Source organism: Urocitellus parryii, chromosome 2 (assembly GCF_045843805.1).
Source record: "Urocitellus parryii isolate mUroPar1 chromosome 2, mUroPar1.hap1, whole genome shotgun sequence".
NCBI classification, from domain to species: domain Eukaryota; kingdom Metazoa; phylum Chordata; class Mammalia; order Rodentia; family Sciuridae; genus Urocitellus; species Urocitellus parryii.
This window is the reverse complement of record NC_135532.1, coordinates 94,795,244-94,819,157: the sequence shown is the minus strand read 5'-3', so window position 1 is coordinate 94,819,157 and position 23,914 is coordinate 94,795,244. Positions and strand designations below refer to the sequence as shown.

The window sequence follows — 23,914 nt, the reverse complement described above, 5'->3', positions numbered from 1 at the left end:
GGGTAGTCTAATGCCCAGTTTATTCACTTGTTTTCAGAGCTGTGTGGAGCCCTGTAGTAATCCCATCCTCTCTGTTCAAAAGAAGTGTGAGTGTTCCCTTATGCCATCTAGGCTCCTCTATCTCCCTAGGCTAGGCACCTGTTTTTACCTGGAATCCAAGCCTGCCTTTTTTGGTTTGTTCCCTCATTTTGCTGAAGCATATCCTTCAATAAATTTCCAAGAAAGAATGACCTGGAAGTAATTTCTTGGGTTCTTGCTGGTCTCAAAGGGTTGTAATTCTGTCCTTGTTTTTTTCTTTCCCTGTCCCCACCCTACCCCAGATACTGGGGATGGAACCTAAGTGCACTCTACTTCTAAGCTACACCCACAGCCCATTTTATTTTGTTTTGGTGCTGGGAATCGAACCCAGAGGTTCTTTACCACTGAGCTAAATCCCCAGCCCTTCTTATTTTTTTGAGACACGGTCTTGCTAAATTGCTGGAATGGGAGCAATTTGAAGAGGCTGGCCTCCTCAAACTTAGCCTCCAGTCACTGACATTATAGGCATGCACCAGCACACGCCACTCTACCTCTGCTTTTGACTACTGTACTGTTTGGAATCCTACTTCTATTAATTTGTCTTTTGGTTGCCACTGCTGATGCTGAAATCCAGTATCTTTCTCATTCTTTAGATTGGCCTGTTGCCGGGTTTCTGTTCTCGAGACTAAAAGGCTCAGGGGTCACTCTAGTTAAACTGGGCTAATTGGGCTGCACAAAACAAGAGACACAAATACCTTTTTCTTTGGGGTTGCTATGATGGCTCCTCTGGCCTTAAGGGTCCGCAGAAAGAGAGAGAGCATGTGCTGACCCCTTTTATTGAGAAGCTATTCAAATGAGGCAAGGGGTCAGGTTTCAGGGGGCTGAGTCTATCTTCATGATGTCCACTGTCAGCAGGTTGACTGAAACCTGGGTAGGCCACACCCAAGGGTACAGTAAGAGAAGGGGACACACAAGGCATTTCCATGGAAGATTCTATCCTAAACAGGGCAAGGGGTTATATTACAAAGGAACAGGTGAGCGTAGCTTCACCTATGGGGCCCTAGCAAGACACACCCGTGCACGAGAGACACCGTCCCTCGAACCCAAGAAGGGTGGGGAAATCTCTGCCACATTTCTGTGACTGAGTGTCTCAGCACCCAGCTGGGGAGTGACTCAGTCACGTGCAAGGTTGGTCTCCAACAGCCTGTGTTTGCCCCTTTCTCTTTCCAGAAGCTTCCAGGCTTTTTTTTTTTCCTATTCGGTATCTAAAATGGATGAGATCCTTTAGGATGAATTTTTCTTCATTCCTGATCTAGGTTCTCCCAGGGCAATATAAACTCCTCACTCTCACTGACACATTTCTCCCAATTGCTCCAATGAACCCAAGTCTGCCACCTTCTGGCCAGAGGCTTCTCCCCAGCTAACATGAGAGGTGGTGGGGGGAAGAAAAAGGAAGAAAGGTTTTATTCTACATTTTTCCACTCCCAATGAAAGTAGCTTTTATTTAGTTCCATATCTGTTCTTTAATAAGATTTATTTTAGATTTAATTTTTTAAAATATTTTATTATTTTTAGGTGTAGATGGACACAATGCCTTTATTTTTATGTGGTGCTGAGGATCGAACCCAGGTCCCACCCTTGCTAGGCGAGCGCTCTACGGCTGAGCCACAATCCCAGCCCCAGGTTTAATTTTTTAAACTTAATATTTTTATATGACTATCTTTTATTATTTTCACAAAGTATAAAAATATTTATTTAGCAGCAAGTCGTTCCCACAACTCATTCCTCTTCCCAGAGACCTCTATTATGACTAAATTTATTGGGGGATCCTTCCAGAGATGTCAAAGAATTCTGTGCAAATTTAAGTGAAAAGTGTGTATGTATAAAATCTCTCCTCTCACACAAATGGGTACATTTTGACAAACTCATACATGCAAGGAATTTTATTTCAATCCCAATGCCCCTTTCCTTTCCCTCCTTCCTCTACTCTGATTTTCCTTTCACTTATTTACTTATTTTTGGTACCAGGGATTAACTCAGGGGCACTCAATCACTGAGCCACATCCCCAGTCCTATTTTGTATTTTAGTTAGAGACAGGGTCTCTCTGAGTTGCTTATCGACTGGCTTAGAGCTCATGATCCTCCTGCCTCAGCCTCTGAGCTACTGGGATTACAGGTGTGCACCACTACGCCCAGCTTTCATTTATTTATTTTTGATTGATACTTTCTACATATAAAGAAATTCCCTTGGTATATTTATATGTGCATATAAAATGATTTTGTTAAATTAATTCTGTTTCCTCTCCTTTTCCATTCTTCCTCCCTCCTTCTTGTTCTTCTTCTTCTACTCCGTTGATCTTCCCTATTCCTCTATGATGTATGAACCCCCACCACCTTCTTTCCCTTATTTTGCTCTAGTTTCCACATAAAACATTTGACCCTTGGTTCTGGCTTATTTCACTTAGCATAATGTCCTTCATCTGCAGTTTTTTTATTACTTATTTTTTGACTGGGGACTGAACCCAGAGGTGCTTCACCACTGAGCTACATCCCCAGCCCCCCCCCCCTTTTTTTAAATTTTTAAAGTACTTTTTAAAAAATGTGGTGCTAAAAAGAAAAAAAAATACAAATGTATGGAAATAAATAGTTCATGAGTTTTAAACTAAAAAAATAAATAAATAAAAATAAAAAATGTGGTGCTGAGAATCGAACTCAGTACCTCATAAGTGCTAGACAAGCACTTTATCACTGAGCTACAACCCCAAACCTCCCCAGCCCTTTTTAAAAAAAAAAAATTATTTATTTTTCCGCAGACACAACATCTTTGTTTGTATGTGATGCTGAGGATCGAACCCGGGCCGCACGCATACCGGGGGAGCGCGCTACCGCTTGAGCCACATCCCCAGCCCCCCAGTCCTTTTTATAACAGGATTTCATTAAGTTGCTTAGGTCCTCATTATATTGCTGAGGCTAGGATTATAGGTAAGCATCATTTCACGCAACTTATTACTTTAAAAAAAAAGAGAGAATTTTTTAATATTTATTTTTTAGTTTTCGGTGGACACAACATCTTTATTTTAGTTTTATGTGGTGCTGAGGATCGAACCCAGGGCCCCGCGCATGCCAGGTGAGCGCGTTACCGCTTGAGCCACATCCCCAGCCCTACTTATTACTTAAAAAAAAAAAAAAAAATTAACTCTTTGATCCACCTAAAAAATAAAACTTATAATAATTTCAATAGCTAAATGTCTGTGAGAAACATCAGAAAGATAGGGGCAACCAGTCTGCCCCTGACTCATTTGAATACATATGTAGGCAGCTTTCTCATCTTTTTGCCTGAAACCAGATCTCAGCAGGAGGTGGAATCTGCTTTGGTACTCTGCTGGCCTTGGGGTCCTTGCCCACATCCCAGATCTTAAGCTGAGCAGGAAGGGCTCAAACCCCCAATATCCCAGAAGATTCCTTTCATACCTGATCACTGAAGTGTGAGAGATGGATGGAGGGAACAAGGGTCACTGCTTAACAGGATTTCCCCCCCTTTGTTCAACTTCTCCAGTAAAGGAATCTAAGGTTCTTGAGCACACTCACTGCCTTATGACCAAACGAAGACATTTCTCCAACCTGAAAGTCTTCATCTGTATGATGGAGACAATAACATTTATCTCAGGGGCTGTCAACAGGATTAAATAAATGTGTGATACAAAGACTATCAGATTCCAGGCAGGCCACACATCCATCATCATGTCTCAGCGACCCCCACCCAAAAAAGGAGGCTTCTTTTCCAATCTTCCCTTTCAAGAAGTCCCTGAAGAGAGTCTGACTGGATAGGCTGGGGTCATACGCTCACCCCTGACTCAATAACAGGAGTCTGGAAAATACAAAATGCTGATTGGCTGGTAGCAGCAGTCAGTTCTGATGCCCGGAAGGAAAGGCTGCTAGGTTGGAAATTCCTCAGACTCACTAGGTTCCTTTCATCTCTGGGCCTTTGCACGTGCAGCTCCCTCTTCAAAGAAAACTTTTCGCTCTGCTCTGCTGGGTCACCACATTCTCTCCTTCAGGATTCTACCAAATTTTTGCCTCCTTCCAACGGCATCTCACATTCTCTGGGTAGGGCTCTCGCCACCACAGATCCACAGATCCTGTTCATCTGCTGGTTGCCTGGTAGAAGGTGGGTCTGGGCTCCCACCGTAAGGCCCAGGCCGGTGCTCTAATGTGCTTAATGCTCCGCGAAACGCGCTCGGGAAACGTCCCCTGGGTATAGGATCCCCGCACAATCACGCACGCGCTTACTTACCTTCTGACCCCTTTTCTGGTCACAAACTGGGGTAAGTGCGGAACTGTCCCTATTTACAAACCTACTCAGACAGGGGCGGACAGTCTTTCCCACTTGCACACACGGATTCGCCCCACCCACGGATTACTGGATTCAGGCGCACCGACGCCCTCGCATCCCCCGGGCAGACGCAGGCCCCTTTCCCGGCCACAGAGCCGCGCACAAAACCGGTCAGCCAGCCTGACAACCCTGTAGACCAAGGGCCACGCTGCGCGCACGCGCGGCCCTGAGTCCCCGCCCTCCCGGCCTCGCCCGTCGGGGGCGGGGCGCCGCTGGGGGCGGGTCCTGCGGCACCGCCCGGGAAGCTGCGCGAGGTTCGGCGGCTGCCACCACATCCTCCTCCTTTGGGTCCAGGCAAAGGGAGCCTGGTCAGGGCCAAGCGAAGGGCTCCGACGGCGCGGGCTAGCGGAACGCCGAGCCATGACGCACCAGACGGGCATCCACGGTGAGGGCGGTTGGTGGAAGGGCAGAGGTTCCCAGAGGCTCTGCTCTGGGCTGCGCCCCCTTTCCGGCTGTCGGTCCCTTCCTCCCCCTAGCATCAGCAGGGGGAAGCTTCCTGTTCTGCTTTGTAGCCGCCAGTCGCTTGGGATGGGCACATCTGGGGGAGTACAGACTTGCTGTGCATAGCTGAGAGTGGGTACACATGCACCCACACAGCTGGGATGGAAATACCTACGTACCCCTTGGGGGTAGATGTTCCTGTGTGTGCGGGTCTGTGTATTTTTGTTCCTTTCTTGGGGTGGGTGTACCCGGATGTGCACATCTGGCGGAGTATACACGCATGTGCACATGTCCTCTGTATACAGTTCCATGCGTACCCATCTGGATGTGACTTGCTTGTACACATCTAAGATCATTCATGTACATGCCCTAGTGGCTGTTTGGACACTGTAGGTAGCATGGGACCATCTTAGACATCACTGTTTCTTGACAGTGTGCACATGTGTGTGGGTGTCTGTGTGTGTGTGCACAATTGGTACACATCTCGGTGTGCATTTGTTACCATGGTTGCATGCAGTGGATGTGTCTCATGACTTGTATGGGTTTGTGAATGTGTGTGAGGAAGGGGTCCTGACCTTTACTCCTCTCAGGATCCTCACACTCTTTGCAGGCTAAGCTGGGGAAAACCTTTGATAGGGCCCTCTAAGTGGCCTGGGGAGAGTTGTCAGTCTGACCTTGACCTCTGACCTCCCTCCCATTTTCCTGTTGATCTCTTTAGTCTGCCCCAGCCAGGGTTGGAAAGTCCCAGCTCCAAGCTGGAGGGAGAGAAGAAGGTCCAGATGGGTAGATTTGTAGGAGGTCCTGGCCCTAGAGAAACCAGGCCAGCTCCCATCCCCATCTTCATGGCCAGGAAGCATCTATGGCCTAGAGTATCACACATAGAACCCCTCCCACAGGGACCCAGTTTCCTCCTTGGACAGGCTGGGAGAGAAGTAATGGCTGGGAGCCAAATACCCTGACCCTCCAGGCCTCAGTGTCCCATCTGCCACTGGCCTGGGAGGGCTGCCTGGCCTGTAGTGAGGGCTCAGGCTGCTTGCCTAGACAGCTTGGTGGTTTTGGCCATCTGCCACTCCTGCCACCACACCATGATCCCCTGCCCAGGGCTACCACCATGAAACTGCCTGAGTCCTGGCTTGTGGCTTGTGGTTGTGGCCACTTGGTGGCTGAACTGCCCAGAAAGGGTTTCCCTGGCCCTACTCCCATTTTCTCCCCACTGCACCCCCCTGCCCCGTAGGACCCAAGAATACAAGGGCCTGAGTCAGGGCCAGCCTCCTGACAGGTGGACCAGCCTATCTCCAGGAGGAGCTGGAGGGGTGGCATCATGAGTCAGCCCCACAGAGGGATCTACTGCCTGGCCTGCCCCTTCCTTCCCCTTTGCCTGGTCATAGCTGCAGCAACCCTCATGTCCCCTGTTGACAGCTCCTGTGGCCAGGGATCTGCCTCATTCCTTCACTTCCTGTACAGTGACACAGGGATGCTTAGGGGATATTGGGGACTGTGCTGCCCCCAGCCCTCCTTCTACCTGTGAATAGCCCTCCTTCCCATTTTAGGCATGGAGAGGTAGCAGGAGAGAATACCCTGGAGTACCTGCCTGGTCATGGGCCATAGCTGTAGGTATGCTGACCTCAGATCCTGGCAAGTAGAGGGACTGTAACCTGAGGCTCATTGGAGTTGGGAGGGTGGGCAAGGGGCGGGGGGTCATGAATCTTTGATGAGAAAGGTTCAGATATCCCAGGCCTGGCTTCTGGATTATTGATGGCAGCTGGGGAGGGATTGGGGTGGGGTAGGAAAGGATGTCTTCCCGTGCTAGGGTGTCAGTTTGCCCTAGTAACACTAGAAGGGGCTTGTCAACCTCTCTGAAGAGGAGCTTCTTGGTCACCCTCCCAAGGTCTGAGCAGGTAGAAGGAGCAGCTATCTTACAGTAATAAAATTTTTTTTGGGGGGGGTTGTTTGTTTTTTAAGCACCAGGGGCACTTAACCACTGACCCATATCCCCAGCTTTTATTAATTGATTGATTGATTGATTAATATTTTGAGACAAAATCCTTTTAAATTGCTTAGGGCCTTGCTAAGTTGCTGAGACTGGCATTGAACTTGCAATCCTCCTACCCCAGCCTCTGGAGCCACTGGGTAAAAGTTGTTATTAAAAGAGGCCCCATTCCTGAGCACTTCATCCCATTTACTCCTCATTATAGTCTCCGGAGCTTGGGGGTATTATCTCCCTTTTACAGATGAGGTTGAGTTTCAGAGAAGTCAGAGGTCACACAGCTAAGGAAGAATGGAGCCCTAACACTAGGCTTGAAGTTTCAGGAAACTACTGTTTGCTGCTGTTGCGAAGTCCTGTCCTGACCCAAAGAGGCTGTACCCTCTTGCATGCAGTTCAACGCCACGAGGCTGTGAGCCCCAGAGCCTGCTGGGCTCAGTTGAGCTTCTGCTTACCCCATGACACAAGGTCGCTGGGGAAGATGGGGGCACCTGAGGCCATGACCAGTTGTTTTCTTAAAGCCCCCCCCCTCCCGCTGCCCCTGAGCTGCCCAATCCAGGCCCTATAAATATTCTCTTACCTCAACCCTCCAGCTGTGTTCCTGTGGGAATTCTTCTGACCCCTGGGCAGCCTCAAGGTCGTGCTGGCTTAGCCCTGCTCACTCAGATACCCAAGCAGAGCCCTTCCCCACTTGGACCATAGTGTTCCCATTTGCTACTACTAGTGGTTCTGAGATTACCCATGGTTCCCTAGCTCTGACCATGATCCATACCTCTGCACTTGGTTCCTTCCTTGGTCACTGGCTGTCACCTTCTAGCTCTGCAGCCTAAGATCCAAAATGGAATTACTTTCCTGGGAGCCACTCCTCCTCCAGGAAGCCTTCCCTACTGTCTCAGAGGAGAGCTTGTTGTCCCTGGTGGAGCTGTGCCAGGCAGGGAATGGGTTCTCAGGGCCTCCTCAGCATGAGGCAGCCTGGCTGGGGGGCTGGAGCTGCATGTGCATGCATCTGTGAAAAGATGTCTCTGTGTTTCTGTGTGTGCTTTGTAATCCTCTTGCCTGCACACTGTCTTAGCCAAATTCTGAAGGTGCCTGCCTACGTGTGTGTTAGAAAGCTAGGAATTATATCTGAGTGCATGTTCTCATGTCTAAATATGTATATCCATTTATGTTTGACCAGTTGAGCGTGTGTTCACATACAATGGTATTTGCAGTCATGTCCCTCTCTGCATTATATGTGTCTTTTATATTCACATATGCTCGATTTAGTGAGTCGGCACATGTGATGTTTGTGTGTGTGTGTGTGTGTGTATGTGAATGGACATAACGGTGGCATTTGTCTGTGTATTCTTTGTGGATTCCACAGTGCTGAGTGTGTTTCAGGCCATCCCACTGCTGGGCCTTCATGGGAGCAGAAGACAGGTGGGGTCATTAATTCTGGCTGGACTAGCTTGCCTAGAATCTGCCCCATCTTCGGGTGGGCTGTCCCGCCCCTGCTTGCCCCTCCCCATCACCAGAGCAATCCCAGCCAGCAGGCCACCCGCCTGCCACTTCTGCTGGCTAAATTTGGGAGCTTGTGTTCAGTGGCCATCTCAGGTTCCCAGTCACATGGCGGGGCCGTATTTAACCTGGTTCCCAACTCAGCCACCAGATTCCGCAGGACAGAGCAGGCCCCAAACTTGTCCCTCTCCACTCTGCCTACTCATCCCCCACTATGTTTCTTGTTCTTGTAGCCACTGAGGAATTAAAGGAATTCTTTGCCAAGGCGCGGGCTGGCTCCATTCGGCTCATCAAAGTTGTCATTGAGGACGGTGAGTGCCCCCCATGAGCTAGGGCATATGTTGGAGGCTGGACCTAATTGCTTCTGGAGGGCGTATTGGCCTCTGAGCCCCTCTGGATCTCAGTTTCCCTGTCTGGAAGTGGGGATAAGGCCACTCACAAAAAGAAGCCTCAGAGAGGAGCACAAGGTGGGCATGGTTATCACCCCTATTATGCTAGCCCCTATCCTGGAGTCCTCTGTGGTCTCCCCAGAGGCTGTGTGGGTATTGAGATGGGCCTAGTCCAGATGCTGGGCTGAGCAGGCAGGGGTCAGGGGATGAGAGAGTCCAAGTGCTGCTGCATATGGCTAGTGCTACCCACTTCCATCTGTTTGTGGTCGGCAGGCCTGTTCTGGCTTGGCTGTTGCCGAGGAGAGACCTAAGAGATGCCGAGGCTCTTCCTTTGGGAAGAATCCTCAAAATGGGGAGAAGGGACTTGGGTACAGCCCATTCTGAGGGCAGGAGGGGGGGATATTCCATGCTTGGCAAGGCCTCAACGTGGACCCGGAACTAAATTGGGGTGTTGGAAGTAAGGGACTCCTCTCTTCTTCTCTCTGTGCCAAGGGACTGTCCCATTCTGTAAGGGGAACAGACTGGGTATGGGCTGGATCTCTAGGGGTCCTTGCAGACCTTCTCAGTAGTCTGTTCTACTGCCTTTTAGGGGCTTCCCAAACAGGTTTGTTGCTCCGCTCACTTTAGTAGGCACTGTCCAGACCCAGAGTTGACCCCAGGCTTTAGGGCCATGACCATGACTGTGCTGGGCTTTGTTCAGAGTCCCCAGATTTCCTCAGAGACTGGATAGGAGTCATGAGGTAGCTCATGAGTGAAGGACTGGGCAGTAGGCCACAGCCTCCCACCCTTAAAGAGGTAGCTGTACTCATTGGCCGCAGTCCTCAGACACAACTTAAGATCTTAAGCAGGAAGAATCTCTAGGTGGGCTCTCCAGGTTTTTTGGGTTTTTTGTTTGTTTGGGTTTTCGTACTGGGGAGTGAATCCAGGGGTGCTTAACCACTGAGCCACATCCCTAGCCCTTTTTTGTATTTTATTTAGAGATAGGGTCTCACTGAGTTACTTAGGGCCTCGCTAAATTGCTGAGGTTGGCTTTGAACTCTTAATCCTCCTGCCTCAGCCTCCTGAGCCGCTGGGATTATAGGCATGCGCCACCATGCCCAGCTTATTCCAGTTTTGTATTACAGTTTTAGGAGTACCTGGGAGTGCCCAGAAGTGTCCACTGAGGTGGCTGGAGCTCCTGATTTTTCTAGAGAAGGTCTGACTTTTACTTTTTATGTGAGATTCTTGGTTGGAAAACATGAACAGCAATGTTGACAATGCTTCTGCAACCCATTCAGCCTGTGACTGCTAGCTGTCAACCCTGATCCCATACGAGTTCTGTGTGGGCAGGTGAGGAAGCTGGCATGTTGGAGTTTCCAGGCAGATGGATCCCTTATCCCACTAGGAGGATGTTGTGGTGGGGTGCCAGACCCCTGGTCAAGCTTAGATTGCCCCTTTGCCCCAGTTCTTCCTCCATCCTACAGCTGTGTGTTCCGGGAGGGTATTTGTGAGATACCAGCCCACAGGGTAGCCTGATGCCCCCTTCAGCCACTCTGCACCAGCCAGGGAGGTGACAGGCCTGATGAGCCCAGGCATGAAGAACTTGACTGCTGTTGGGTTTGTGACTTGGAGGAGAGGGAACTACAGCTGGGGGTGGTGGCAGAATACCTGTTTACAGAGTCTGGCATGAGTCGTGCCTTCTTCCTCTCCATAATTTTTTTTTTAATATTTTGGTTTTAGTTGTAGTTGGATACAATACCTTCCTTCCTTCCTTCCTTCCTTCCTTCCTTCCTTCCTTCCTTCCTTCCTTCCTTCCTTCATTTATTTATTTTGTTTGTTTGTTTTTATGTGGTGCTGGGGATCAAACCCAGCAACTCACACAAGCTAGGTAAGCGCTCTACCGCTGAGCCACAACCCCAGCCTCTCTCCAGATGTTTTTGTCCCTGCAGATCTTTATGGCCTGGAACTGTGACATCACCTCTTCCAGCACATTTGTCCCAGGAGGGGTGTGCCAAGTTTTTGTTGTAACCCTGGGCTTAGGGAGGAGGGAGCAGGAGGTGCATGGAGGGGTTCCTACACTGAGCAGCGTGCCTTGCCTGTAGTGTGGGGTCAGAGTGATTGTTGTGGGTGTTGAGAAGGAGCCGTGTGATTGCTAGTTGTGGACACATGGCTGTGTTTTCATGTGGTTTGTGTTGGGTGATTTGTAGGGGATTGGAGGGTAGAGAGAGCAGCCTCTGGGTAGTAGCTTTTGTCCTTGTTCGTTCACTCACTGATCAGGTAACATCATTTCATACTTTGAAGATTTGGGGGCTCTAAGAAAAGTGGGGTGGAGTAGCCAGCAGGTCTGAGCTAGCTCAGAAAGCCACCTCCAGAGGATATTCCACAGGCAGAGGTGAGGTGGGAGATGGCTAGCTACTCCGGCTCACCCGGCCTCTGCCCCCAGAGCAGCTCGTGCTGGGTGCCTCTCAAGAGCCAGTGGGTCGCTGGGACCAGGACTACGACAGGGCTGTGCTTCCACTGCTGGATTCCCAGCAGCCCTGCTACCTGCTCTTCCGCCTCGACTCACAGAATGCTCAGGGATTCGAATGGCTCTTTCTTGCCTGGTCACCTGATAATTCTCCGGTGAGTCCCAGGGACCCCTGTTTAGCCCCAGGCTCAGGGCCAATGGGGGAATGGGGAGGGCAGCTGAGACTGAGCAGGATAATGAAGCCCTGTCCCAGGGATCCTAGGGAATGCATGTCAGGTCCTGTCCCAGAGATTGACAGGACAGGGCCCTGTGCTTGAACCCTGGAGACTCAGAGGCCTGTGAGTGGCATCAGCTTGACCCCTGGAGGCTGAGGTTGAGCTAGGCCAGAGCTCCCTCTGCTGGCAGGAACCACCATTGCACCCTCACCTTCGTGCTGTGCCCCCTGCTGGATGTGCTCGCTGGATGAGTTGAAAAGGTCCCCTTCTAGAGCCTCCTGCCTGCTCCTGGAGAGGCAGACCTGCCCACAGGGATCTCACAGTTTGGCCTCCACCCTTCAGGTGCGGCTGAAGATGCTCTACGCAGCGACACGGGCCACAGTGAAGAAGGAGTTTGGGGGTGGCCACATCAAGGATGAACTCTTTGGAACAGTGAAGGTAGCCACCCAGGCCAGAATGATGGGGGCTGGGCCTGTGAAGGGCTGCAGGGAAGCCCAGTGCCAGGCTTGGGATGAAATGGGAAGGCCGGGAGTCCAGGAGCTGTAAGCTGAGATGCTCAGCAGGGCTTCCTCCAGCCTGCCTGAGGTGCCCACTTATGCCTCCTAGGATGACCTCTCCTTTGCTGGGTACCAGAAACACCTATCATCCTGTGCTGCACCTGCTCCACTGACCTCAGCTGAGAGAGAGCTCCAGCAGATCCGTATCAACGAGGTGGGTGTGCTGGGTCACATGTGCCTGGAGCCTGTGCTGTTTGGTGGGCTGGGCTGTTCCCCAGGCTGGACAGGTGGGGGTCTCCTTCACTATTGCCCTGCCCCCCAGGTGAAGACAGAGATCAGTGTGGAAAGCAAGCACCAGACTCTGCAGGGCCTCGCCTTCCCCCTGCAGCCTGAGGCCCAGCGGGCACTTCAGCATCTCAAGCAGAAGATGATCAACTACATCCAGCTGGTGGGTGCATGGTCCTGCCCTGGTACATGCTTGGGGCAGTGTGGCCCACCCCTACTCCTGCTCATACACATATGGGCATAGAACCCCTGCTCCCATCAGCCCAGGAGTACCTGAGCTGTTCCACATGCTTGTGGGAACACACTGTCCTCCTTGTCCCTCCCTGTTTCCTGCATTAGAAATAGCCACCAGGTACACATAGTTACACTCTTTTTCTTCTGTCCTCTGCCTTCCCACATGGGTGCTGCTGTGAGCTCACTGCTCCCTTTCATCCTCCGCATATGCCCACTCCTGGGTTCACACTGACCCCTAAGCCCCTTCCTGTCCCAGGCTCCTTCTGCAGCTCTCTTGACCACTTGTTTTTCCCAGACAGGGTCATTCTGACCCATTGATTAAGGTGCCCCTTCCAAAATGCTTCCCTCAAGAGGCTCTGCCTCTGAGGACAGGCTGGCCTGATGTTGGTGAGCCCATCCACACCACCCCATTCACTGCTGTTCGGGGGAGTACCTTCTTTAGCAACTTTCAAAGGGCACCATTGGGTTTGGGCCCAGGAGTGCCTCTTTGGGATGACCCCCACAGAGGTACAGCTATGAGGAAGAGATCATGAGCAGGTGCCTGCCTGCCAGCAGGGTTCCTCTTGGGTAGCTGGTGCCCTCATGTGTCCCCTGACCCTCCACAGAAGCTGGACCTGGAACGGGAGACCATCGAGCTGGTACACACAGAGCCCACAGATGTGGCCCAGCTACCCTCACGAGTGCCCCGAGATGCTGCCCGCTACCACTTCTTCCTCTATAAGCATACCCATGAGGGGGACCACCTTGAGTCTGTGGGTGAGTGGTTACTGCAGAGGCCCTGCTATGTGCTGGGTAGGGTAGCACCAGCCTGCTGCTGGGTGGACCTGCTGTGGGGGTGGAGGTCTGCAGGTTGCTCAGCCTGCATGGAATCACCTCCCTGTCCTTCTCCAGTGTTCATCTACTCCATGCCGGGGTATAAGTGCAGCATCAAAGAGCGCATGCTGTACTCCAGCTGCAAAAGCCGCCTCCTTGACTCTGTCGAGCAGGACTTCCAGCTGGAGATCGCCAAGAAGGTGCGTGGCTATCTCCAGGGACCTGTCACCCCACCTTCCACATGGGCATTAGAGTCTTGAGTCAGTAGCATGGCAGGACTTGTCACTACCGTGGATGGATGGGAACCTGAGGCTCAGGGCAGCCTGCACTGCCCAAGGCTGCCCAGATGACGGATAGCACAGACAAACCCAAGCCCTGGCCACCAGGACAACTTTCCCTGGTTCTGGGGGGAGAGAGAAAGGGGGTGACCCAGGTAAGCAGAGTAGCAGGCTCCAGGGTCTGAGTTCCAGTGGGTGGCATTCCCAGTGGGAATCTACAAGGAGACCCCAGGCCTGAGGCAAGAGATCAAAAGGATGCCCAGGAGTGGAAGTCACCAAGGGTGATGTGTGTCAGAGTCATTGGACTGACTGTGGCCTTGCCCTACACAGATTGAGATTGGCGACGGGGCAGAGCTGACAGCTGAGTTCCTCTATGACGAGGTGCACCCCAAGCAACATGCCTTCAAGCAGGCATTCGCCAAGCCCAAGGGCCCTGGGGGCAAGCGAGGCCACAAGCGACTCATCAGGGGCCCTGGCGAGAATGGGGACGACAGCTAGGTGGCTGGACCAGAGCCAGGCCAGCGAGTGAGCTGTGGGGCTGCCTACCTCACCACTCCCTGCATCTCCCTCTTTCTCACTCTGGCTCCAGGGAAGTGCTTCCTGTGGGTCAGACAGGCTGGTGGCTGAACACACTTACAAGCTTCTGAGGGTCACTGGGTTGGCATTTTGTGACCCTTCCCCATTGCTGACCCTGTCTCTCATCTGTGTGCCCAGGGCGTCTGGGGGCCCTGCCTGGCTGGCTCAAGGGGGCTGGGCGAAGGATCTGTCATGAACCTGGCCTCCAGGGGATCTGAGACTGGGGTCCCAGCACAGCCCAGAAGCCTTTGACCACAGTGGGTAGGGTTGGTTGGGGCTGGAGCAGGGGTCACTGCAGGATGGGATGGTTGAATGCTGTATTTTCTAAAGAATAAAATATTTTTAAATCAATATGTATGTCTGGTTCTAAGGGAATGCTGCTAGCCCTTGGAATTGGGTAGCCCTGTGCAAATAGCTAACTGCCCCCTCACAGGTCAGGAGAGAACGGTTGGTCTGCTACATGGAGCCTCAGTGTTCCTGGCCACAAGGGTGTGGGAGAGGCTGTGTGTATGAGGGCACAAGTCCTGAGGTTGATGGGATCCCCACCTGAGAGGCAGGCACATCTCCACCACGATAGGGGGATTTTCTAGATGTCTTTGTCTCCCGTAGTTGCTATAACAAATCACCACAAACTTGGTGGTTTTTCTGCCCCTAAGGGAGGTAGGATGGCTACCGGAGATGGGAGGCTGGCTCCCTGGTCCTAACCAGATGTTTTCATCAGCTTTTGTGTTGCTGTGACAAAATACCCAATAAGAACAACTTCACAGAGGAAGTGTTTATTTTGACTCACGGTTTCAGAGGTCTTGGTTCACAGATGACTGACTTCGTTGCTCCGGGTCGACGATGAAGCAGAACATCATGGGGGAAGGACCTTACAGAGGACAGTTGTTCAGCTCACAGCTCAGTTGGGTTGGGAAGCAGAGAGAAGAAAAGGGAAGTGGCCGCAAGGAAGATGCACTCTTCCAGGTGCAACCTAGTGACTGCCTCCTCTAGCCATGCCCCATCTACCTTTAGTTACCACCCAGTCAGCCTCATTCAAACCAGGATGGGCTCATTAGGTTACAGTGCTCATGATCTAATCACTCCACCTCTGAATAGTCCTGAATTAACACAGGAGCTTTTGGAAGATACCTCATGTCCAAGCCATAACCCAGGGATTGTAAAGTCTCTCCTGGACTTGGAGTTCAGCAGGAGCCAGGCCTTTAGCCTGTGTCTCTGAGACATGGATGGAGGCTCCTGTCACAGGTGGGACAGGGCTAGAGATGTGGCATTGCTGACTGTGATTCACCTTTTCCTGACTCAGGGCTGTTTCCCATCCCTGGGGCCTCTTCCCAGCCCCTGCTAAAGCCCCTAGGATCATCTAGGGGACCATATCTAGCTGGGAACATAGCAAGGATCTAGAAGAGGTTTGTTCAGGCCCGTCCCAAACACTGGTGAAGAGAAAGACAGTGCTAACACCCTTAAGCTGCTGAGTCAGCTGGATGACTGGACCTTGGGCCCCACACGCCATGACACCTCCCCAAAGGTGGTTCTGGGAGGAGTGGGAAAGCAGATGTGTAGCCTTGCCTTCCCCAGGAGTACACCCCATTTGTTTATTCATTCATTCAGAGATATCCTGTCTGTGCCTGCCCAAAGCTGAGTGCAGGGGATCTATCGCTTCAGTAGACATTGAGCGTTTACTGTGTACGGGCATTCAACTGTGCTGGGGATACAAAAGATCTTTCACTCAAGAAGTGGACATTCCAGCAGGGGAATCAGACAATATCCACTAAACGGCTGAAAGTCAACAGTAGGGTGTCTCAACAGTTGAAAACACATTAAGCAAAGAGGAAAATCAGGCAGAGGAGCTCAGGAGAGTCAGATCAGGACTGGAAAATTTAGGTCAGAGAATGGGAGGCTGAGGCAGGAGGATCACAAGTTCAGCCAGCCTGGACAATGGAGGGAGACCCTGTTTCAAAATAAAATAAATAAATAAAAAGGGCTGGGGATGTGGTTCAGTGGGTAGAGTGCTTGCCCCAGTGTCAATCACCAGTACCAAAAAAGAAAAAAGAAAAAAAAAGGAGAGGGGAATTCTCACAGAGATTTAAAGGAGGTGAAGGAGGGGGTCATATGAGAATCTGGGAAAAAAGATTCCAGGCAGGTGGAATAGCACAGTCAAAGGCCTGAGTCAGGAGAGTGCACAAGTGTGTCTGAAGCAACAAGAAGGCCAGTAGGGGTGGAGAGAGATCAGGGAAGGAGTGGAAGGGCAGGTCTCAGAACTTTGGCTACTATATGGACTGTGACATATACTAGTTTGATTCCAGAGACAGCTATGGAGGGAACCTGAGCAAAGGAGGGACCCAACACAACAGGTCTGAACGGGCCGCTCCAGGGGACATGGGGGCTTGAGAGCAGGGACAGGGCAGCCAGATGGAGAGATGCTAGGGATGCAGATAGGCAGGTGGGTGCAAGGTGGTGGGTAGGGGGAAGATTCTGAAGGTGAGCCAGTAGGACTTGAGAAGGGCTCCCAGGGTCCTATGAGGACTTGAGCCGGACTAGTTCTGATCTGGGTCAGAGGCGGCATGGGAAGGACTCAGAGAGCGGAGGATCACCTAGGGTCCCAGCTGGGCCAGCAATGCAGCCAGCCTCAGGACCCCCCGGGAGGACTGCTGTGGTCTCTGTTCTGATGGGGCATCAAGGGAGTTGGAAATGCAGGATGTCCCAAGGCTGTGGTAAGGGCTTCCTCTGGGCATGAGAGGCCCCTCAGAGCTCTCTAGGTGGGGGCAGGTGGGGTCCTGAGTATCAACGGGGTCAGGGTCTTAAGGCATGAGGATGAGAGGACCTGGCATGGAGCTACCTTAAATTCTGATCTCTCACTGACCTTAGGCTGGGCTTTGAGCTTCATTCCTCCCAGGATCAACCACAGGACAGATGTGAGGCCAGTGTGGGATATAGGCAATCTGAGAGGGGAGTGGAAAGAGGAAGGGGTGAGATTCTGTCTGCCACCTGACTATGCAAATGGACTCTGACTCATTACACACCATCTGCCCTCCCCAAGCTGGGGGTAAGGAGGGGAGCTACTAGGCTGTAGTGAAATTCTCACTTCCTCTCCTTTCCGTACCCTAAGTGTGAGAAGCACCCTCATCTGCAGTTACTTCCCAGTCAGCCGGCCAGACCCTCTGGAGAAGCTCTCACTCTCCAACATGGTAGGACAACAGTTCTTAGGTCTGGGGGAGGTAGATGGGCTGAGAAGGGGTGAGGAGGGAGGTGTGCTTGTCAGTTGCAGGCAATAGTAAAAGGGACTGTTAGCTCATGGCCCTGGGGACACTCACTGCACCCTGAAAACATCAAAGCAAAAGGTCTTCTCTATGGGGTGGATGAAGAAGCTGATGTCTGGAACCTCAGTCCGTGGTGGGATTGGGGCTGTGTGACACCCAAGGAAGGGCATCAAGCTGATGCCTTGCTTCCTACAGCTCCCTCTGATTTGTTCTGGCCCATAACCCCTAATGGTTGAGGCCAGTGTGGGAGGCAGGCAGAGGGTGGGGGAGCTGGGCTGCTCACCTTGCCAGGGGCCTGTGTGGAAGACAAACTGAGCCAGACAGGGTGTTGAGGGAGAGCTTGGGAGAAGGCTGATGGAGAGGGGATTTCAGGGTGGCTGGAGGGAAGAAAGTGGCTGCCACTTTGTTCAGGAGGAAAGAGCAATGGTTCCCAAAGGGAGGAAGGACAAATGGGTCTTTTGACCACCTCTCCTGACCCTCATGTCTGGCTAGGCTCAGTCATGTAGGAAAGTTCCAAATCTTGGGAATCTAGATTTCAGGCTCAGTCCTGGTTCTAAGTCCACATTCTGAGTCAAAGGCTGAGTTTGAAATCAAATGAAGGTTCCCTATGAGCCTTAGAGGGTGAGAAGGGGGTTCAACAGCCAGGGAGGAGCCTCACTGGCAAGGCTTGGAGAGAGGGGAGTTGGAAGTTCTGCTCCAAGACCTTATGAAGTGGAATGGGTGGAGGTGGAGCTAGGGCTGGACACTTATGTAGCCCCTGGTCCCCCACAGGGTCCCTGCCCCAGGGCCCTGCACCCTCTGTCTCTCTTGGTGCAGGCTGCAATGCTGGCTGTGGCCTTGGCCCTGGGTGCTCTGCCTGCCTTCCTGCCCTGCGAGTTCCAGCAGGGTAGTCTGGTGGACTGCAACTGGCTGTTCCTGAAGTCCGTGCCCCACTTCTCTGCAGCAGCACCCCGTGGTAATGTCACCAGCCTTTCCTTGATCTCCAACCGCATTCACCACCTCCATAACTTTGACTTTGTCCACCTGCCTAACCTGCGGCGTCTCAACCTCAAGTGGAATTGCCCCCCGATCAGCTTCAGCCCCATGCACTTTCCCTGCCACATGACCATCGAGCCCCAAACCTTCCTGCATGCGACCAAACTGGAAGACCTGAACCTGAGCTACAACAGCATCACCACTGTGCCCGCCCTGCCCAAATCCCTAGTAAACCTGACCCTGAGCCACACCAACATTCTGGCACTAGACCATACTAGCTTTGCTGGCCTGCATGCCCTGCGCTTTCTATACATGGATGGCAACTGCTACTACAGTAACCCATGCAGCGGAGCAGTGGAGGTGGCTCCAGATGCATTTCTTAGCCTGCGCAAACTCACCCACCTGTCGCTTAAGTATGACAATCTCACAGCAGTCCCCCACAACCTGCCTCCCAGTCTGGAGTACCTGTTTCTATCCTACAACCACATTGTCAAACTGACAAGTGAGGACCTGGCCAATCTGACTGCCCTTCGAGTGCTTGATGTAGGCGGGAACTGCCGTCGCTGTGACCATGCCCGCAACCCCTGTGTGGAGTGCCCTAACGTCTCTCTCCAACTGGATCCTGACACCTTCAGCAAACTAAGTCATCTTGAAGGCTTGGTGTTGAAGGACAGTTCTCTCTATACACTTGATAGCTCATTGTTCCAAGGTCTCAGAAACCTCACTGTGTTAGACCTGAGTGAAAACTTTCTCTACGAATGCATCACCAATACCTCGGCCTTCCGGAACCTGACACAGTTGAGCAAGCTCAACCTGTCCTTCAATTACCGCAAGAGGGTGTCCTTTGCCCACCTGCATCTGGAAGACTCCTTTAAGAACCTGATCTCACTGCAGGAGCTGAACATGAACGGCATCTTCTTCCGATCACTCAATGAGAACACGCTTAAGCCGCTGACCCATCTGCCCCTTCTCCACACACTGCATCTACAAACGAACTTCATCAACCAGGCCCAGCTCAGCATCTTCGGGGCCTTCCCTGGCCTGCACTTTGTCGATCTTTCAAACAACCGCATTAGTGGAGCTTCAAAGCTGACAATCACCACTGGGGAGGCAAATGATTGGAAGCAAGTCCAAATGTGGTCTAGGGATCTCGCTCCAGCCCCACTGGACAGCTCCAGCTCTGAAGATTTCATGCCTAGTTGCAGGTCCCTCAAATTCATTTTGGACCTGTCTAGGAACGACCTGTTGACAATCCAGCCAGAGATGTTTTCCAACCTCTCACACCTCCAGTGCCTCAGCCTGAGCCACAATAACATTGACCAGGCAGTCAATGGCTCAGAGTTCCGGCTGCTGACTAGTCTTCAGGTGCTGGATCTTTCCCATAACAAAGTGGACCTGTACCATGGGCGCTCGTTCACAGAGCTGCCGAACCTGAAGGCTCTGGATCTCAGCTACAATAGCCAGGCCTTCAGCATGCAGGGTGTAGGCCACAACCTTAGCTTTGTGGCCCAGCTGCACACCCTGCAATTCCTCAGCCTGGCACACAATAACATCCACAGTCGTGTGTCACAGAAGCTCAGCAGCACCTCACTGCAGGCCCTGGACTTCAGTGGCAATGCTGTGAGCCATATGTGGGGTGAGGGAGACCTCTATCTCCACTTCTTCCAAGGTCTGAGAGGCTTGCTTCGGCTGGACCTGTCCCAGAATCTCCTGCATACCCTCTTGCCCCGCTACCTGGACAACCTCCCCAAGACTCTGCAGCTGCTGCGTCTCAGTCACAATTATCTGGCCTTCTTCAACTGGAGCTGCCTGGCCCTCCTGCCCAATCTGAAAGCCCTGGACCTGGCAGGAAACCAGCTGAAGGCCCTGAGCAATGGCAGCCTGCCCAATGGAACACAGCTCCAGAGGCTAGACCTCAGCAGCAACAGGATAAGCTCTGTGGACCCAGGCTTCTTTGCCCTGGCAGTGGAGCTGAAAGAGGTCAACCTCAGCCACAATGCCCTCAAGACGATTGAGTCTTCCTGGTTTGGGCCACTGACCTATTCCCTGAAAACATTCGATGTGAGTGCCAACCCTTTGCACTGCGCCTGTGGGGCGGCCTTCGTGGACTTCCTGCTGGAGGTACAGAACGCTGTGCCAGGTCTGCCCAACCTTGTGAAGTGTGGCAGCCCGGGACAGCTGCAGGGAAAGAGCATCTTCGCGCAGGACCTGCGCCTCTGTTTGGATGAGAGGCTCTCCTGGACTTGCTTCGGCTTCTCGCTGCTGGCTGTGGCTCTGGGTCTGACTGTGCCTGTGCTACAGCACCTCTGTGGCTGGGACCTCTGGTACTGCTTCCACCTGGGCCTGGCCTGGCTTCCCCTACGGCGCGGCACCCGCGCCCTGCCCTACGATGCCTTCGTGGTCTTCGACAAGGCGCAGAGCGCGGTGGCTGACTGGGTGTACCATGAGCTGCGGGTGAGGCTAGAGGAGCGTCGCGGACGCCGCGCGCTCCGTCTTTGCCTGGAGGAGCGGGATTGGCTGCCGGGCAAATCACTCTTCGAGAACCTGTGGGCCTCGGTCTATGGCAGCCGAAAGACTCTCTTTGTGCTGGACCACACGGATCGGGTCAGTGGCCTCTTGCGCACCAGCTTCCTGCTAGCCCAGCAGCGCCTGCTGGAGGACCGCAAGGATGTCGTGGTGTTGGTGATCCTGCGCCCGGACGCCCGCCGCTCCCGCTACGTGCGGCTGCGCCAGCGCCTCTGCCGCCAGAGCGTCCTCTTTTGGCCCCACCAGCCCAGTGGTCAGGGCAGCTTCTGGGCTCAGTTGAGCACGGCTCTGACCAGGGACAACCGCCATTTCTATAACCGGAATTTCTGCCAGGGACCCACTGCCGAATAGCGTGGAGCTTCAGTGGGGTGGGGCCTCACCTCTAGACCTCGCTGCCCGGGAAGCCCAAGCCGTCTCTCTGGGCACCTCCACTGCTTTGCTTCCCACCCGCACGCGAGACCCAGGGCAGGCAATCAATATGCTACCAAGCAGAGTGATGTAGCCCGTATCTGTAATCCCAGCTCCGCGGAGGGTAGAGGCAGGAGGATTGCAAGTTGAGGCCAACCTGAGCAGCATAGCGAGATCTTGTCTCAAAAAAAAAAAAAAAAAAAAAAAAAGCAAATAAATAATAATTTTAAAAAGAAACGGGGGTGTGTGTGTAGTTCACCCCCGGTAGAGCACCCCCGGGTTCAATCACCAGTACTGCAAAAATCAACCAATTAATAATAAATAGTATAAATAAATGAATGCAACAAATAAATTAAAAAATAAAATGCATGCATATTACTAAACAGCTAACCCTGAGCTTCCCAGAGGTGTGGGTGGGAGAAAAGAAAGGAAAATTCTGTAGGACTCTATAAAGTGAATAGGGGAAAAGAGGCAGTTTGGAGAAAAGAGAAAAACGGGGGCCCATAGGACTAAGGTTGGCTGCTAAGGGCCATTTTGTTCAGGGGCGTCTTTTCAGGGGAGTCTGAAGATATTTGGCGAATGTGGTCTTGGACCTTCACGGAGAGCAAGGGAAGGATTTCTGCCCTTTTCAACCCTTCTCTCAATGCCCTGCCTGACCCATTCCAGGCAGAGCCAGGCAGCTTCTGCTAGGCTTGGGTCAGCACCCGTCTTGGGTATTAATCTCGGGTATTTGCCTGTCTTCCCTACTAGACTGAAAATGGTTTGAGGGCAAAGAACCTGCAAGTCTGGTATATTTCTGCCTCTCAGCAAAGTCCTGCTGAGAGGCCAGCTCAGGAGATGTTCATTCCAAAGTTTTTAGTAAATAATGGATTTATGGCCAGTTCAGCTGGTGATTGCGCCATCTGGTGGCCATGCCTATGCTGGCTTCAAAGACATAACAGCAAAATTTTTGTGACTTGGGTACAGGTGCTCAGGCCTTGGTGTTCCCTGCTATTTACTCAAATCAAACACAGAGGAGGATATTTTATTTATGGGTTGGGAGCCTTGTGTGGGCTCTGACGTGTCCTACTTCCTGAGCCTTCCTGGGGCAGGGAGAAAATAAAAGCAGTCATTTCCCCCAGCCAGGGTGGAGTCTTGGGGAAGTCCCTTACTGAGTAGTTCCCAGATTCTTCTGGGCACAGGCAGAAGCAGGAGCGGGAGAGGAAGCTAGGCCTTGTTTAGGATACCATATTTTACTTATAGGAAGCACAACTTGGACAGCAAATCTCTCTGGAAGTTCCAGGTAGACCTTAATCTCCCCTTACCCCTGCTTGTGCTCTCACACAGACTTGGTGTTCTGGAGGCTAGGACCATTTTAGAGATGAAGCATGGGTGTTGTGGTAGGATCTTGGCTTGACTCAAGTAAGTTTTGGGGTCTGAGGTACTTGGCTCTGTGCTATCTATGGGATCAGAAAGGGCAGAGTTCCACTGTTTCAGATCCCACAGGAGGCAGTCTGAGCTGGGCCACTGTGGGCTGTGTAGAAGGTGGCTCCCACTGCACTGTCGGGAAGGGTACTCAGGGATGGCTCCAGGTCCTCTCTTCTGGCCATCCTCACCCACTGACATTGACATTGATTCTGCCAGACCAGGAAAGAGAAAATTCAGTTCAGATTTCAAGGGGCTAAATCCCAGCTCTGGCATTTGGGTAATCTTGGGCAGGCAAACTTCCCTTTGGAGTCTCAGCTTGTTCATTTATCAAGGGGGTTGTCCAGGGCTATTCTGAAAGCTATTGTAAGAATGAATGGTAATGTGTGTAAGGTCAGGCACGGTGACCAAAAGGAGGCAGACTAAAAGCTGCTGAACAAGGCTTTATTGAGATTCACTCCCGGGCAAGATCCTCCAGTGGAACAGAGCGGGTCCAGGAGAATCCACTCGGGCTCAAACGGATTGGAATTTTATTGGGCTTAGGGCAGGAAGGGAGGGCTTGGGACAGGAAAGGGAGGTTTTTAGAGTCCCTTGTTCTCCTGGGGTTGGTCAGGAGACCCTGATGATTGACAGATGGTTATCAATGCTTGTCTGACAGTGCCTGATGTGTTGTAATTTTGCCCCCGAGCAGGTTGCCTTAGCCACCTCAAACTAACCTAACAATGAATATAAAGGTTTGAAAAACCTAGCAGGGCCTTAGTTGTCATTATTAAGTATTGAGATTTTTACTCAGGACCATGAGATGATATGGCTTCAAAGTTTCTCTCTCTACCCTGAGAATGATCCTCCTGGGCCAGGGATGGCTCCCAGAGCACCATGTTCAGAGGCAGATGTGACTGAATCAGAAGCACATGATGCTGGGGACCAAAGCTCTCCTTGATAGTCTGCAGACCTTGGGTGGTTTCCTTGTTGGGGAGTAAGGAGCACCAGAAAATGTCATGATGGGGAAAGGCTACTAAGATTTTAATACACAACTCACCCTGCACTCCCTTGGCACTTTACTTGGTGTCCTAGACTTCTAAATACTCTTGGCAAACTTCCCACTGTGTTGTAGTTTTATACTAGACTTGCTTATAAAAGCCAAACATCTCATTTTTATTTTTTTTAAGAGAGAGAGAGAGAATTTTTTTTAATATTTATTTTTTAGTTATTGGCGGACACAACATCTTTGTTTTTATATGGTGTTGAGGATCGAACCCAGGCCGCACGCATGCCAGG

At 51.8% G+C, this 23,914-nt stretch overlaps 2 protein-coding genes across 2 annotated transcripts; both read left to right on the top strand.

Annotated features, from left to right (window-relative positions):
- The first annotated feature begins 8,469 nt into the window (after positions 1-8,469).
- Twf2 (twinfilin actin binding protein 2) lies at positions 8,470-14,417 on the top strand. Its single transcript, XM_026383885.2, has 8 exons — positions 8,470-8,644; positions 11,145-11,323; positions 11,726-11,821; positions 11,990-12,094; positions 12,203-12,328; positions 13,005-13,155; positions 13,291-13,412; positions 13,821-14,417. Exons 1-8 carry the CDS (start codon positions 8,548-8,550, stop codon positions 13,986-13,988), a joined length of 1,044 nt encoding a protein of 347 aa, XP_026239670.1. The 5' UTR covers positions 8,470-8,547; the 3' UTR covers positions 13,989-14,417.
- Positions 14,418-17,189: 2,772 nt separating this feature from the next.
- On the top strand, positions 17,190-21,347 carry Tlr9 (toll like receptor 9). The gene is made up of 2 exons (XM_026383884.2): positions 17,190-17,251; positions 18,095-21,347. Exons 1-2 carry the CDS (start codon positions 17,249-17,251, stop codon positions 21,173-21,175), a joined length of 3,084 nt encoding a protein of 1,027 aa, XP_026239669.2. The 5' UTR covers positions 17,190-17,248; the 3' UTR covers positions 21,176-21,347.
- The last annotated feature ends 2,567 nt before the right edge of the window (positions 21,348-23,914 follow it).